The sequence below is a fragment of the Penicillium robsamsonii genome, assembly GCF_028829455.1.
Source record: "Penicillium robsamsonii strain IBT 29466 chromosome Unknown utg000002l_segment0_segment0, whole genome shotgun sequence".
Classification (NCBI taxonomy): domain Eukaryota; kingdom Fungi; phylum Ascomycota; class Eurotiomycetes; order Eurotiales; family Aspergillaceae; genus Penicillium; species Penicillium robsamsonii.
The window spans coordinates 2,111,039-2,125,183 of NW_026643220.1; the positions used below are offsets into that span (position 1 = coordinate 2,111,039).

The 14,145-nt window shown below is 49.5% G+C and overlaps 7 protein-coding genes across 7 annotated transcripts; 6 read left to right on the forward strand and 1 right to left on the reverse strand.

The window, feature by feature from the left end:
• Positions 1-269: 269 nt before the first annotated feature.
• Positions 270-1,385, forward strand: N7447_004055 (zinc-binding alcohol dehydrogenase family protein; the record flags this gene model as incomplete). The annotated part of the gene is made up of 2 exons (XM_057228330.1): positions 270-381; positions 448-1,385. 2 exons carry the CDS (start codon positions 270-272, stop codon positions 1,383-1,385), a joined length of 1,050 nt encoding a protein of 349 aa, XP_057087671.1.
• Positions 1,386-1,637: 252 nt separating this feature from the next.
• On the forward strand, positions 1,638-2,538 carry N7447_004056 (Major intrinsic protein; the record flags this gene model as incomplete). Its single annotated transcript, XM_057228331.1, has 2 exons — positions 1,638-2,255; positions 2,308-2,538. The coding sequence occupies 2 exons, from the start codon at positions 1,638-1,640 to the stop codon at positions 2,536-2,538; spliced, it is 849 nt and encodes a 282-aa protein (XP_057087672.1).
• Positions 2,539-3,243: 705 nt separating this feature from the next.
• N7447_004057 (putative C6 transcription factor) lies at positions 3,244-5,013 on the forward strand (the record flags this gene model as incomplete). The annotated part of the gene is made up of 1 exon (XM_057228332.1): positions 3,244-5,013. One exon carries the CDS (start codon positions 3,244-3,246, stop codon positions 5,011-5,013), a length of 1,770 nt encoding a protein of 589 aa, XP_057087673.1.
• A 323-nt stretch (positions 5,014-5,336) lies between these two features.
• Positions 5,337-5,739, reverse strand: N7447_004058 (major facilitator superfamily transporter; the record flags this gene model as incomplete). The annotated part of the gene is made up of 2 exons (XM_057228333.1): positions 5,337-5,637; positions 5,699-5,739. 2 exons carry the CDS (start codon positions 5,737-5,739, stop codon positions 5,337-5,339), a joined length of 342 nt encoding a protein of 113 aa, XP_057087674.1.
• Positions 5,740-6,110: 371 nt separating this feature from the next.
• On the forward strand, positions 6,111-7,177 carry N7447_004059 (aromatic alcohol reductase; the record flags this gene model as incomplete). Its single annotated transcript, XM_057228334.1, has 2 exons — positions 6,111-6,179; positions 6,233-7,177. 2 exons carry the CDS (start codon positions 6,111-6,113, stop codon positions 7,175-7,177), a joined length of 1,014 nt encoding a protein of 337 aa, XP_057087675.1.
• A 3,543-nt stretch (positions 7,178-10,720) lies between these two features.
• Positions 10,721-11,523, forward strand: N7447_004060 (glycoside hydrolase family 134 protein; the record flags this gene model as incomplete). Its single annotated transcript, XM_057228335.1, has 5 exons — positions 10,721-10,917; positions 10,971-10,999; positions 11,056-11,182; positions 11,241-11,368; positions 11,423-11,523. 5 exons carry the CDS (start codon positions 10,721-10,723, stop codon positions 11,521-11,523), a joined length of 582 nt encoding a protein of 193 aa, XP_057087676.1.
• Positions 11,524-13,055: 1,532 nt separating this feature from the next.
• On the forward strand, positions 13,056-14,099 carry N7447_004061 (uncharacterized protein; the record flags this gene model as incomplete). The annotated part of the gene is made up of 1 exon (XM_057228336.1): positions 13,056-14,099. One exon carries the CDS (start codon positions 13,056-13,058, stop codon positions 14,097-14,099), a length of 1,044 nt encoding a protein of 347 aa, XP_057087677.1.
• Between the last annotated feature and the right edge of the window lie 46 nt (positions 14,100-14,145).

Sequence of the window (14,145 nt, forward strand, 5' to 3'; positions counted from 1 at the left end):
GTAGTCTACGGAATACGCTAGCCAGCTTCTCGAGCACACGGCAAAAACATGGTACTTTTATCAGCTCTTCAATAGTTCAATGTCGCCCTGAATCCTGGGTCACTCTAAGACCTTCTAAGCCACATACGGACAATCCGCATGGGGCAATAGTATACGTCGCTTTCACAACCCCCAATTCCCCCATTTGAGGGATTTATCTAGACACGTTCGAGCTATACCCCGCCTCTCTCACACCTTTCATTTCCCCCACGCTGTGATATCTGTTATGAATGATGGCCCAAAGCGGCATTATTGTCCAAGAACCTGGCCGCGCGACGCTGGTACAAGATGTCCCGCTCCCTGAATTGCCGGACAATTACATTCTCGTCAAAACAAAAGCTGGTATTTTTCCTCGTGCTCTTCTTCGCTCCCGTGTCTCATGAATAGCTGGACTAACACCGTACGAAGTCGCTTTGAATCCAACGGACTGGCGTCATATAGATTTTGTACCCTGCACGGGGGCCACCGTGGGCTGCGACTATTCTGGAATAGTAGAGGCCGTTGGCCCCAGCGTTAAAAAGTCCTTCAAAAAGGGCGATCGTGTTGCTGGGTTTGTACACGGCAGCAATGCTGTTCGACACAATGGCGGCGCATTTGCTCAGTATGTGATTGCTAAGGGCGATCTCCAAATGTTGATCCCCGAGTACATGAGCTTTGAGGCGGCAGCCACCTTTGGTGTCGGTTTGACCACCGTTGGTCAAAATCTTTACCAAAGCATGGAATTGCCTTTCCCCGGCGAGGAGAGCGAATCAGATGACACAAATATCTTAATCTATGGAGGGGCAACGGCTACCGGTACGCTTGCGATTCAATTGGCAAAATTATCAGGATTGCGAGTCGTCACGACATGCTCTGAAGCCAACCGCGGCCTCATGCTTGAGCTTGGGGCAGACGCAGTTTTTGATTACCACGATCCACTAGTGGGTGAGCAGATCCGAGAGGATACTGATGATGCTCTGGAATTTGTTCTTGATACAATCTCCACGCCCCAGTCGGCTGCTATCTGCAGTGCTGCCATTTCCTCAGCGGGAGGTTCCTACAATGCTCTACTGGATGTTCCATGCCCTAGAGATGACGTTGATTCACATGTCTCAATGGCGTATGATGTTCTGGGAGAGCCTTATCGCATGGGAGCGCACGAGATATCCCCCGATAGCACTAACTTTGACTTCGGCATCAAATGGTGGGGATTAGTGCAGAAATTACTCGAGGAACGTCGCATTCACCCTCATCCATATCAGGTGAAACCAGGAGGTTTGGCTGGAGCGTTGGCCGGTCTTCAGATCTTACGGGAAGGTAAAGTCCGAGCTTCCAAGCTAGTCTATCGGGTCGATCAATCCGAGTAATATGTCAAAAACAAAATAAATGAGTTCTTTGTTTCCTATGTTTCAAAAGACAGTTATGAGTATGACTTGACTGTAAGTGTAGTCTTGTAACCAACGAAGGACAAAGAGATAAAGGTACAATGGCATTACCTCCCTGGGTATTTATAGAATTGCTGGTTCGTACCGCCCCTTTCTGCCGCCTTGGCGGGCCCCACTGGAATCAGGGGTTCCCATGGTTGGCATCCCACTTTGCAAGATCTCAATATCATCACAATGGAAATGATTCCTCGTCGATCAGCACTCAAGCCATACGCGGCTGAATTTCTCGGCACTGCCCTCCTCATCGTCATCGGGGATGGAGTTGTCGCCCAATGCCTACTGTCCGAATACCAATACGGCACCTGGCTGTCCATCAACCTCGCCTGGGCCTCTGCCGTGTGTCTCTCTGGCTATTTGGCTGATCCCAGCCCGACCATCAACCCGGCGGTAACTATTTGCATGGCTCTGGTCCGACCATCTGAAGGACAATGGAAGCAAATCCCAGGCAAGCTAGTTGCGCAGTTCCTGGGCGGGTTTGTCGGCGCTGCCATCGTATATACCAACTACCGATCGGCGATCAAAGCTTGGGATCCTGAATACACCATTCCCGGCGGATCAATTCTAAGCCCGGTCGGCCATCACTCAGCGGGCATTTTCTCGACCTATCCAGGTTCCTACTTCGAGTCGAACTGGGAGGCTGTATTTTCTGAGGTGCTAGGCTCGGCTGTGTTGATGTTTGGCTGTCTCAGTATCTCCGATCCGGTGAATGCTCGTCGATTCCCTGCTCCACAGCTCGCTGTCTTTTTGCTGCTGCTTATGATCGGAGCCGCATTGGGCTGGCAGACCGGCTACGTATGTTCACCAGGTTACCAGGTTAGGAAGCCTTACTAATACATGTCACTAGGCCCTTAATCCAGCTAGAGACTTTGGCCCGAGATTGTTCTCCGCTATCATCTATGGCCGGGAGGTCTTTACGGCGGCCAACTACTATTTTGCTGTGCCCCTCTTCGCCCCTATTATCGGCTGTGTTGTTGGTGCGGCGACTTACGACAGTTTGCTGTTCGAGGGAGAAGGATCGCGCATTGCCGATGCGATGGGCAAAGTTGAGGCTTACGAGTATCATCGCCTGGAGTGATGTCTGAATTTTGTAGACTCAATGGTAGATTTGCTAGTATGGGGTTAACTATATGTAAATTATCATCATTGGACATAAACATATATAAATGGTGAGGTCAAGTGAAAGCAAGGGGATAATTCAAAACTGATATTTCTTTTTGCACATCTCTTCTTACCTCAGCCGCACCGAGCTATTGTCGGATCGTTAGCACTCTCGCCAATTAATGCAAACCGAAGGTCATGAAAAGAAGCGAAAAAGGACTCTAAAACGGCGCTTCGGTCGGCAACGTATGCCAAGGCGCTGGATGCTAAATGCCAGGTGCAAATCGCAAGAGATTAGAAAAAGTTCTCATGAAGCTAGATTAATAGGAAGCAAGGTGAAAATATGTGGATTTATTGAGATAGTGGTGCTATTAGACAGTCGTAACTTCATGGAGTTGGTGAGGATTATAAATTTGAGCTCTGTTATCCGGGAGCCTTTTGTGGCCTTCTACTTATAGATAATTGTGGTAGAAATCGCGTTGAAGAACACTTGTGGACAAACTCGCCATTATTGCTGACACATCATCCTTGTTGTTCGCTTGTAAACACCTAGTCCACCAACCTATCACCAAAAGATCTCAAACCAAATTATGAACCCTTCAAGCCCAAGCCAAGGGGAGCCAATCAATCTACTCTGGTCCGTCTCATCATCGGCTGTGAAGCTCATACCCCCTTGACATTCATGTCGACGAGAATCGCCAAGCGCAAGCGTGCGAGGAAGGCATGCATCCCTTGTCACCAGCGTAAGCGGAAATGCGACGCTGGGTATCCCTGTGGCACGTGCACCACCTATGAATATAACTGCAGGTACGCCGACGACAACACCACCAGCAATGCGGATGGTAGCATACACGCTCCGCTCCAAGCCGAGCGTGTCAGCGCCAACGGCGGAAGTAGTATGGTGAACCGGACCGCTGCCACATCGCGTAGTCCGGATAGCTGGTCTTATGTAGCACGAGATCCCCGCGGAGCCGACAGCTCATCAAAGAGTCCTACCGTCATAGCCGGCACGTCCGCGGCCACGGCCACGGCCACCGGCATCTTCGACGAGCATAAATCCAGATACACCGGGGCATCGGCGGCCATGGCATTTCCGCACATCTTGAGTGCAGCCCTCGGCTCTGGCAGCCCTCCCAAGATGCACTCATTTGCCTACAACTTTGGCATCCGCCCTGAAGAGGCTCCCAACGCTCATGGCTTGCTGGGGAAGCTCATCTCGGAGGACGACCTCAGCTTCTTCTCGGGTGTGTACTTCTCGGTAATGGCCCCTATTACTGACTATATGGACCCGAGAATCTACGCTCAGCGATGTCGAGATTATTACCATGGCACCGGTAGCACCGCGGTTGCCTTTGGCGCCGTGGCCGCTGGCGTCGCTGCTCTCGGGTCTTTCCTATCTCCCAACAGACACCCGCGGGAGCCTGACCTAGTGCAGTACGCCAAAGCTATTCTCGATGATCCAGTCTCAATGCGTATGCTAGGTATTGACCACATCATCGCGTGGGCTATGCGAGTGTTGTACTTACGGGCCACAACCCGCCCCAATACTGCCTGGGTCGCGTCGTGCACCGCCATGCATCTCTGCGAAGCGGTCGGGCTGCACGAGGAAGAGAACATCAAGAAGATGGCGTCTGTCGCCGGTGCCGCTATTGTTGGACATGATGCGGACAGGCTGAGGCGAATTTTCTGGATCTCATGGGCCGGGCATAACATGCTGTGCTATGAGTACGATCGTTCGTCTGTACGGTTTGGGGCAGTGACTTGCCAGGCTATCATCCCAACAGCAGGGTCAGTTGCCGACCAGTTCGTGCAAATAGCCCAGATTATCCCGGCTCCCAACTCCCCGTTCCACCTCGAATGTCGCCCTCTAACTCCGAGGGAGGAGCTATTTGAGCGTCTGAAAGCATTAGATAAACTGGAGTTCACTCATCCGTTTTTGGTAGTGACTAAGGCGGACATCGCGTTTTGCTTCTATCGACGCATTTACCAGCTCAAGATGGGTATATCAGACGAGATCATTCAGCTCGTCATTGATAGCGGCAACGCCGCAGTGGAGGCGGCGCAGCAGCTAGCGAACCAGGGTCATTTATTCTGGAATGTCATCGGCAGCGTCTTCCAGTATGCCTGCGTTCTGTTAGCCATCGACACCCCGGCAGCCTCCGTCCACATCGCTGCTGCCTTCAAGGGCCTAGAGAATCTGGTCAAGACTGCCGACACAGGACTGACACGTAAGGCATTGTCAATGGCACAGCACCTACTCAGCCTCAATATGGCAAAGAAGCGAAAGGAGCTTGCCCAGCTGGAAGCTGTCGAGACGAACCATCAATCATTTCAGGCGCAGCCGGAATTTGAGGCCAACACCTCTTTCCTAGACATGGGCTGGGAAGAGGACTGGGACCAATTCCTCGTTGAACCATATCTATCGATGCTAGGTCCTGACATACAGTTGTAGTGATACGGGGTTTGTTGGGCATTGATTGACTTCGCTCATGCAACCACTCACGGCATGGTGTCATTTTGAAATGATCTAATGAAGCTCAGCATTGTATTTATGTAAACTGGTCATAACTATCCTGAACATACCCCTCATGAGTTTGGCTCGTTCCCTGCGCCGTTCGCTCAGACGCCTTGGACTCATGACGCTCCACAAAGCGAAAGATCAAACCCACAAATAAGACCATGTGAAAAGCGCCCCAGTACCCTTGTAGAACATCCTTCCCTCTGTTATTGACCTACGAGTCACTCTCTTCTCGACGAAGACGAAGACGTAGACGACTATGCTGATATCACAATGATGTACGTGTTAGGTGTCAGCCAGGCGACAACGAGACCTTGGTTCCAGGGGAAATTGAAGAGGACCAAGGCAGCCACGCTGGTGATGGAGTCGAGGAAGTCGACACGCTGCCAGACGCTGGATCTGTCATACGCTGGGTTGGTCGGTGGCGGGTAGCGGGAGTGGTAGAGACAACCAAGAGGGCCAGCAGAAGGCACGCGCAGCACCGGCGCCGTTGTGATGGTCCTCTGAAGCTTCAGAGTGTATTTTTCCGGGTGTTGGATTATCAGAGGGCGCGTATGTCTTTATGCTGCTCGGTGCGGTGCGGCTTCTGCGGCTATTGCGGACTGATCACTCTGTACACCGTTCGTTCTTAGGCGGTGTTGGTGTTGATGTCAGGGACATTGTAATGGCCCCCTGCGTGCGGCTGCTGCGGTAGCCGCGGCATCAACGGCAATGCAGACGTTGCCCTCGTTGTGGATTGCATGCCATTGCCCCGTTGCTCCTAGACGCTATTTTCTCCGGGCGAATCAAGTGTGAAGGCTTGGCCAGCTTCACTCGGATATACGAGATAGATAATAATTCTCCGAAATTTCCGAGTCCGATCATAGGAATAGAGAGATTTCAAGACCGAGTCTGAAATGTATAAATGGACAGGCATCCTCCGCTTCAGGTAGGAACACCAGCCCAAACAACAATAGAATCTCAGCTAGTTCAACCATCGCAACACTTTGTATACTCGAATGAGTTTGAGATTCTGTTCAAAAATAGCCAAAATGTCCAAGTACGCCAAAAGCCAGCCCGTCGGCTTCAAAAATGCCATCGAGAGAATCGCCATTGTCGGTGTAAGTAAGCCCCTTAACAAGACCACGTACACAACACTAACAAACACCCTTAGGCCGGAGGCACCATTGGATCGCACATTACTGCTGCCCTCCTGAAAACCGGGAAACACACCGTCACGGCAGTCTCCCGCAAAGGCAGCAGCAACAAACTCCCCAAGGGCGTCCTCGTCGCCCCAGTTGACTACAACGACGAGGCCAGCATTATTGACGCCCTGAAGGACCAGCAATTCTTTATCATCACTATGGCCCCCACCGCACCCCGGGACACACACAGCAAGCTCGTCCAGGCAGCTGCCAAGGCTGGTGTCCCCTACATCATGCCCAACGCGTATGGCGGCGACATTGACAACATCAAACTTGGGGAGGAAACGATGCTGGGGCCCGTAGGCAAGGCCAACAGGGACGAGATTGAGAGACTTGGCATGCAGTGGATCACTATCTGTTGTGGGTTTTGGTACGATTACAGCCTGGCAGGCGGCGAGGCGCGTTTTGGGTTCGACTTTGACAAGCGTTCCCTGACAATCTATGACGACGGCAACACTAAGAACTCAACCTCGACGTTGTCGCAAGTTGGGCGGGCCGTGGCCAAAGTGCTGAGCCTCAAGGAGCTCCCCAATGACGAAAGCGACAAAAGTCTTACTCTATCGGGGTTCCTCAACAGGGGCGTGTACATCAAGAGCTTCGTGCTCAGCCAAAACGACATGTTTGAGAGCGTTAAGCGCGTTACGGGTACCACTGATGCTGACTGGAAGGTTACCCACGAGGCCAGCAAGAAGCGATATGAGGATGGCCTGGCGCAAGTTAGAGGTGGTAACATGGCGGGTTTTGGCAAGTTGCTCTATGCCAGGACGTTTTACCCGGATGATTCGAGTGAGTTCTCGGCCAAGGCGCAGAATGAGCTTCTTGGATTGCCAGAGGAGAGCCTGGATGAGGCTACTAAGGCTGGGGTGGATATGGTCAAGGACCTGCAGCTTCGTGTCGAGCGTATGGCGGCCTAGAGAACAGCATCTGGAGAATTTGTATCACTTAATAGATGTACGTTGGCACGGGAATTACAATAGATTTTGAAGTCAATAGTATATCCTTAGTTCGTTGACTATGAGCGTTCCAACGGTTGCAGTTGATAACTCATCGGCAAGAACCAGAGGGACAACAGCCTGCATCATGACGCCTAGGTATTCTTTGTCATCCGCAGTACAGCAGCGGAGGCCGTCTCTTTTGAGGACCAGGACTGCGCTGCAAGGCGAACAGAGGAATCTACCTGGTGTGTTCAAAGGTAAAGACCTACAAGTTCGATCCCCATTTGATGACTGTTCATTCACATTAGTGACCCTGCGCAGAGTGTGGATCAAACTTACCTAGGGACTTCAGCCACAATAAGAGACGGCACCGAGACGTTCTTCAATGGTTCAATGGTTTTTCAACTAATAGGTTTGCTGGAAGGGACCCCTCCTTTTGATCATATACGCCATCGTATATTACTTGTTGAATTACTCTCCCAGTGAACTATCTGCGAGATTTTTGCCGAATAAGCTTGTTCCTCAGAACGCTCTTCCACGTTCTTAGGTTAGGAGAAGAGGCCAATCATAGCCTACATTTGCCTTGCCTATTAAACACCAGGATTTTGGCCTCCACGGACATCTGAGGTGGAGCATTATGTCTTCGTGGTTTCCGTGGAAGAAAGCATAGCGCAAGGACCCTTGTCTGTAGTATGAATCCACCATGTTGTGTGATACGACTTCCCAATATCGTTTCGAAGAATTTGTGCCAAAAGCTCGGGGAGACCCCGTGATAAAGCCAGGCGAGTGGCCGCGGAGGCACCAATCCCCATTGCTGACATGATAACATACTGAGAAACGGAACCAATTAAAAAACATTGGATATCTCTACGTCATAATTTATTCTATATTTAAACGACTTTTACCCTGCGATGGGGGTATTGAAAACAAGCACACCTTGTGGGAGCTGGGCTTGTTGACTGCAATATATATCCGCGAAAACAAGTTAATCAACGCGAACACATGCACCGTAAGGGGACTCCCATTAACGAACATATCAAGGGTTGTCAGCAGGAAATGTCTGACAGTTTGAACTTCAACAATTGGATATAGACACAGTTTCCAATATTCACCTGTATATCATTGCGCACTACGAAGTATAATAGTACGAAATAATTAGGGGGTATCGATGGAAAAGTCACGGTTGTGCGTGCATTTTTGTCCCAATAGCGTGGCATTCTCCCCGGTTACTGTGATGTTGCCATCATGGTATCGGCGACCCCATCTACGACGGGGTTTGCGAGATGGAGGACATAAAGCCGGCCCTCGCAGCCTGATCGTCGACTTCACCCTTCGATAATAGTCTTTGCGCAAAGTCACTGCAGCGAGCCTTAATCTACCATGGCACCATTGAAGAGCAATCCGAGAAAGGCGTTAGCTGTCGACGACTGGAACGCCTTCAGGAGCCAGATCCAGAACCTGACGCCGACAAAAAGGGCTCGACCCGGCGAAAAGTAATAGTTATAGGAAACAGCTTCAAAGGGTATTACCCGCTCCGAGCGAAAGTCTAATAGTCACTAAGCTCTCTAGATAGACCACCGAGGAACTTAATTTCCCCGGCTAGAGGTTCTGGCTCGTCGAGATGTTCTTACGATAAGTCATTAGCAATAATGGCGTATAGAGGGTTGAGTATTCTCCTGTGGTTTTGTCGTCCACCACTTATGATAGAATCATGACCGCTTCCCCTGTTGTTTCTGTGAGACAATGTTTCTTCTTAGTGGGCCTCAATGGGTTAAACCAGGGAGTGGTCAACAACATTTCAACAGGGTGGATTGTAGATATCTAATGTTTCAAGATCTCCTCATATTTGAAACTAAGCACATCTTATCTATGTTCAGTGTCCATTGCGTACACATTATTTGTGGGCTCTAGACAGACGTACCGATTCCCTCAACTACAACTATAAAGTCAGCTTTTTCGCCCAGTCCGATTTAAGTCTATTCGGCCGCAGTAGAAGCTATTCGTTACTCTCTGCTCTGTTACGTGCGAATCGAGATGTGAACAAACGTCTGCATTCGGTGATACCAACGAAGGAATCAAGTCTAAGGAGAGAAGAGAAAGGAGGAAATCCACGAGGATGCGAGTTGGGCTTTCGTGGGTGTCCGGCCCCGAGCACCTTCCCATTTCGGAACCTGCGAAACATCCAAACAAACAAGGCTAACCCGCCAGTTTCTCCTCCCAACGGACTTGAACGTCCTCAATCATAATATGCTCCAAAATTTGAGCTGTATGCCGCAATTCCTATTTGTAATATATGAGACTTGAAGGAAACACTGGAGATGAGGACGAAATCGAGTCTTGATAGACATTGCCCGTCAATGAGTAGTACCTAAAGCACATGTGATATCGGATCATATAGATTGGAAGCAGCAAATCCAGCTGCTACTTTGTGCGCGTCCAATTAGCTAGTAAACTCTCATGCATTCTGGTATGACAATTCCGATATTGCGCGCTTATCGATGAAATCCTGAGGAAGGTAGTCAAGTAGTCAACTTTCAAGATTGATATGTCACGAGATGTGTGCATGAGTAAATGTCAACAGGCCCTGCATATACACCGCAATGCTCATGTAGAAGAGCTTCACAGGAATCTACAGGGTAACGAGATGGTGGTTATAAACAACATCAAGGACCACTTCAAGGCAACTGGGTGCGTTTCTGTCTATATCAAACCATTAAGCCCGACAATGAAAGCTCGCAGGACAAGACGAATTCCTCTACCTCTCAATATGATATCCTTAGAGGCCGCAAGACTACCGCTAATACCTCCTGCCCCACCTGCAATGTAGATCAGCCGAAAATGTCGCCTTGTGACCACCTATCTTCCGTCTAATTGCCTATTTGAGCGCAAAGTAGGCGGAAGTCCGATCGAAACAGGTAGCTCCGACGAACTCCCGAGGTTTGCCAAAGTGTAGATCCTGTCCGAGTAATTCCGCGTCATCAACTAAATTTGTATCAAATTTGAAGAATAACACGGCTGGCCTGACACTTAATATTTTTCCGTGTCACTTAGATTTTTACGGAGTAGCCCCATGAGCAGTTCCAAGTCCCAACTTTGGCTGCCCTTGTTGTCTACTTCCATGTTCATTGGTGAGATCATATTCGTCTCCTTTGAGCCCTGTTTTGCGATCTGAAACTAGTGCAACAACTGAAACTACATTCCCCTTGATATAGAAAGATTCGCACGGAAGGAACAAGGAGAACAACGGGGGTACGCCTTCATGCTTTCCGAATTCAAGGGGACTCCTGAGCATAATATGAAGTGAGACACGAAACAAGAAGATCCTTTCCGATTATCACACGGGAAGAAGGATAGCAATTCTCCCATACCGTTGATTTTGCTCCGAATATCGAACTATCAACGATGCCCACTAGTGTCGAATCAGAAGTATAAAAGGCAGCCGCTGGTCTCCGAATTCTTGAAATATTAGAATCCACCATTTGAATCAATCAACAAGAAAACTCCTTTTCGTCCTATTGAAAGATGCAGCTCCTATCCCTTTTTACCTCGATGGCTCTAGTGTCTGCGGTGGTCTCGTCTCCGACAGCAGACTTCAAATCACTGGTGGCCCGCGCAGATGATCGGGGCAACGAAACCATTGCTGGACTCGGAGAGCGTAAGCAAGCGGTCTTGGATGCTGGTGGCAACACTCGTGACATGGCTATCGCGATGCTGGAGACGTGAGTTTACTTATTTGGTCTCTATGCCTAATAACCCAGCTTACAAGTATTAGTACCACCATGACTACTGACTACACATATGGTATGCCGAACGGTTGAAAGGCGAGACTAAGAGCAGTGCTAATATTGATACTCCAGGTGACGGGAAGACAGGCGACGGCACAAACTTCGGCGTGTTCAAACAGAATTGGTTCATGTTGAGACATTCCGCGTCTGCTTTTCTAGGTCAGACCACAAGCGATGTGAAGAACGGTGCTGTTCTCAAGTAAGTTCCAGGGTCTGCTAGAGGCGCAGATATATTTTGGCTGACGCTCGGGCGCTAGTTCGGATCTGGCAATGGACATCCAAGCTCGTCATGATGGCGAGGAGCATTATGGGTATGAAACTTGGTTCAGTGGCCACCGCAACGGGGAAACGGGTGTCAGTAACCCGGGCACGGCGGACATCACCGGTGAGTTGTACTTGATTTGATCACCTAGTTCACGGCGGCTAAATTTTTCGACAGCGTACATCGATGCCGTAGCATGGATTCAAGCGCAGATTGAGAGTGATGAAAAATACCAGAGCGACGATACTCGGTTCTGGGTTGATGTCGTGGCCATTTGAAAACTACCCACACACCCTTGAATCAGGCTTTGCGCCCTATACTATGCGACGGGATTCGCAGCGGTCACGCACCTTGCTTGAGACCACATTTCTTTCGTTTACTGCTCCGGCGATATTGTATTTTCACTCTTGTTATCTGAGACTTAGTTGTGAGGTTTTCGCACGAATACACTCTTTTATCCAAAGCTTTATCACTTTTAAGGATATCAAGGTTGATTATATATGTTCTCAGGCAACTCCTACCTCCCATCACACCTGAGCCAACAAAGATGGGATCAGTGGGCGCCAATGTCGCCACACTCGACCCGGTCTCAATGGAAGTATGGGGCCGCTGCTGAGCGCTTTCTATCTGGTCTGTAATTTCGAAAACAGACACTTTCTTGGTTGCATTCGCAGTAATACGTGTAGAGGTATGCTTCTTTTGGTGCCTTCTCGCGATATCGCGTCAATTGTAATGGGCTATGTCGGGTTTAGATAACACTATTCTAGTTACTAGAGTCTGTTATAGCTTGTTCTATCTCCTGGCATAACCTCAATGGATTGCACTTTCTTCTGAGTTCTCATGTGGAGACTAAACATGATCATAAATCTTCATTGGTAAATAGACATCCGTCTATCGTAGACCTTTTGATCTACTACACCGTAAACCCCACAAAATATGAATGATCTATAAGAATATTCAGTCTACGGTCGTATTTGCAGGGTTCATTTCCACTAGGCCAATTTTGGCAGGTACTCTGGCCGGCCTCGAGAACTCGCAAGAGTGCTATTGCGGAAATAGCGTCGATCCTCCCAAGAAGCCGACTGTCACATCAATGGGAAATTGCCTATACCCTGCAGCGGTAACCCAGGTCAAAGGTGTGGTGGATATGGAATTATTGGGATTTATCAGGAATGCACTGGTGACTGTCACAATACGCATTACCCCGTGGTTCCCCACTAGAGCATGAGTGGCTAGCTATTCCGACTAGGGCTCGCTGCAGGATTATGTAATGCTCATCGTTTTCCTTAGTCCCTAGGTATTTGTATGACATGGACCTTTGTTCTTCGTTTAGTTTTCTTTTCTTCCCTGGTTTGATTTTAGGGGCACGTACTCAGTATATTTCGAGCTCGTTAACGCTGATACTCCACATTGTGGCTTGTCTGATGATCGATCATCATTTTAACCCTTGCTACGCTCCATTTCAATTTCACGGCCTAAATTAAGCTATTAGCAATCGACTGGCCATGATAAAGTGCAATATAGAATATTGAGGAAGATTCCCAATTCCCCGAGGGCGCAGTCAGAGAACCCTGGAACTCTATTTAACAAAATACGAGAATCAATAGTGCACTTGCCGCGTTGACGCCTTGGCAGCGGAAAGCTGATTTCGTAGCGTCAGATCACTCTCGCTAGGTTCAAACCTAGGGGGGCGTTGATTTTCTTGACAAGCCACTTTCCTTTCTTGGAGTGATTTTGCCTTGCTCCATTTTTAAACCCACCTTGACTGGGGATATCAAGAGGAGAGGTACAGAGCAAGATATTTATCACCATGCACTGTTGGATTTTACTTCTGCCTTACTTCCTTTTGCAGTTCTCCACATCCATATCAGGGGTCCAAGCAAGACGAGGTGGTGAAGGCGGAGATTCAGACGACTACGATTCCGGCGAGAATAGCGGGGGCAGCAGTAGCACCGACTCCTGCGCCACGCCAAAACAGCCAACCGTCTGGAAATGGGACTTGATCCCCAATAATGTAGGAAACTACACCTCCGACGGCACCTCGGGCAGCGACACAAGCTACGACGGGTCCTTTTTCAAGGGCGAAGCCTCCCTCCACTACATGATCACTGAGAATGAGACGTGCTACCGGTACCTGCACGACGCTGAGAATACCTTACATATGCTTGGGTATGTCTGGGTGGGCCCACAGGCACCCTACCCAGTTGGCCCGACCAACCCTATAATCATCGGCTTCAAGACATGGGAATCGCGCAGGTCGTTGGACAAAATTTCGGACTCGTACAGCTATATCCAGTGGGATGACAGCAAGATTAGTTGTCCCAGTCGCCCGGATCTGTTCAGGATGACGACAACCTATGGATGGACTGATTGGGATGCGCGGATGTACAAAGCTATCGATGTGATGAATATGACTATCTCCGAGGCCCCCGCTCCCGCTCACGGGGACCGGGACCAGGACCAGGGCAGGGTGCGATTTAACGCGACAATGCCGGATAAACTTGATCACGATACCACATGGCTTTTTAGGTTTCCCGGGAGGATATGCTCGAGTAATCTGGACTACTTCGATACTCCCCCCGAACAATTGGTAATGAATGGCTCCTTTACGAATACGACGTTCGACTTGACGCTTTCGGGGATTGGCAAGGCAGTGAAACCTAGTCAACTGGTGGCTGAATTCCGCTTGACCTTCTCGGGGGTATTTGACGGGGACAATTCCACAGAAAAGCTGAGTCTGCGACAGCCTGGTCAGCCGCTGGTTGCGTGGGTGCCGAATTCTGGCCTGCGTGTTGTCTCGGTTGGTTGGATCCCCAGTTTGATATGCCTCGGGGCTCTTATGGTGTTTATGTAAATCTGAATGAAGTAAACGTTGTGTGTGTCCGTTGTACGGGCGCAAA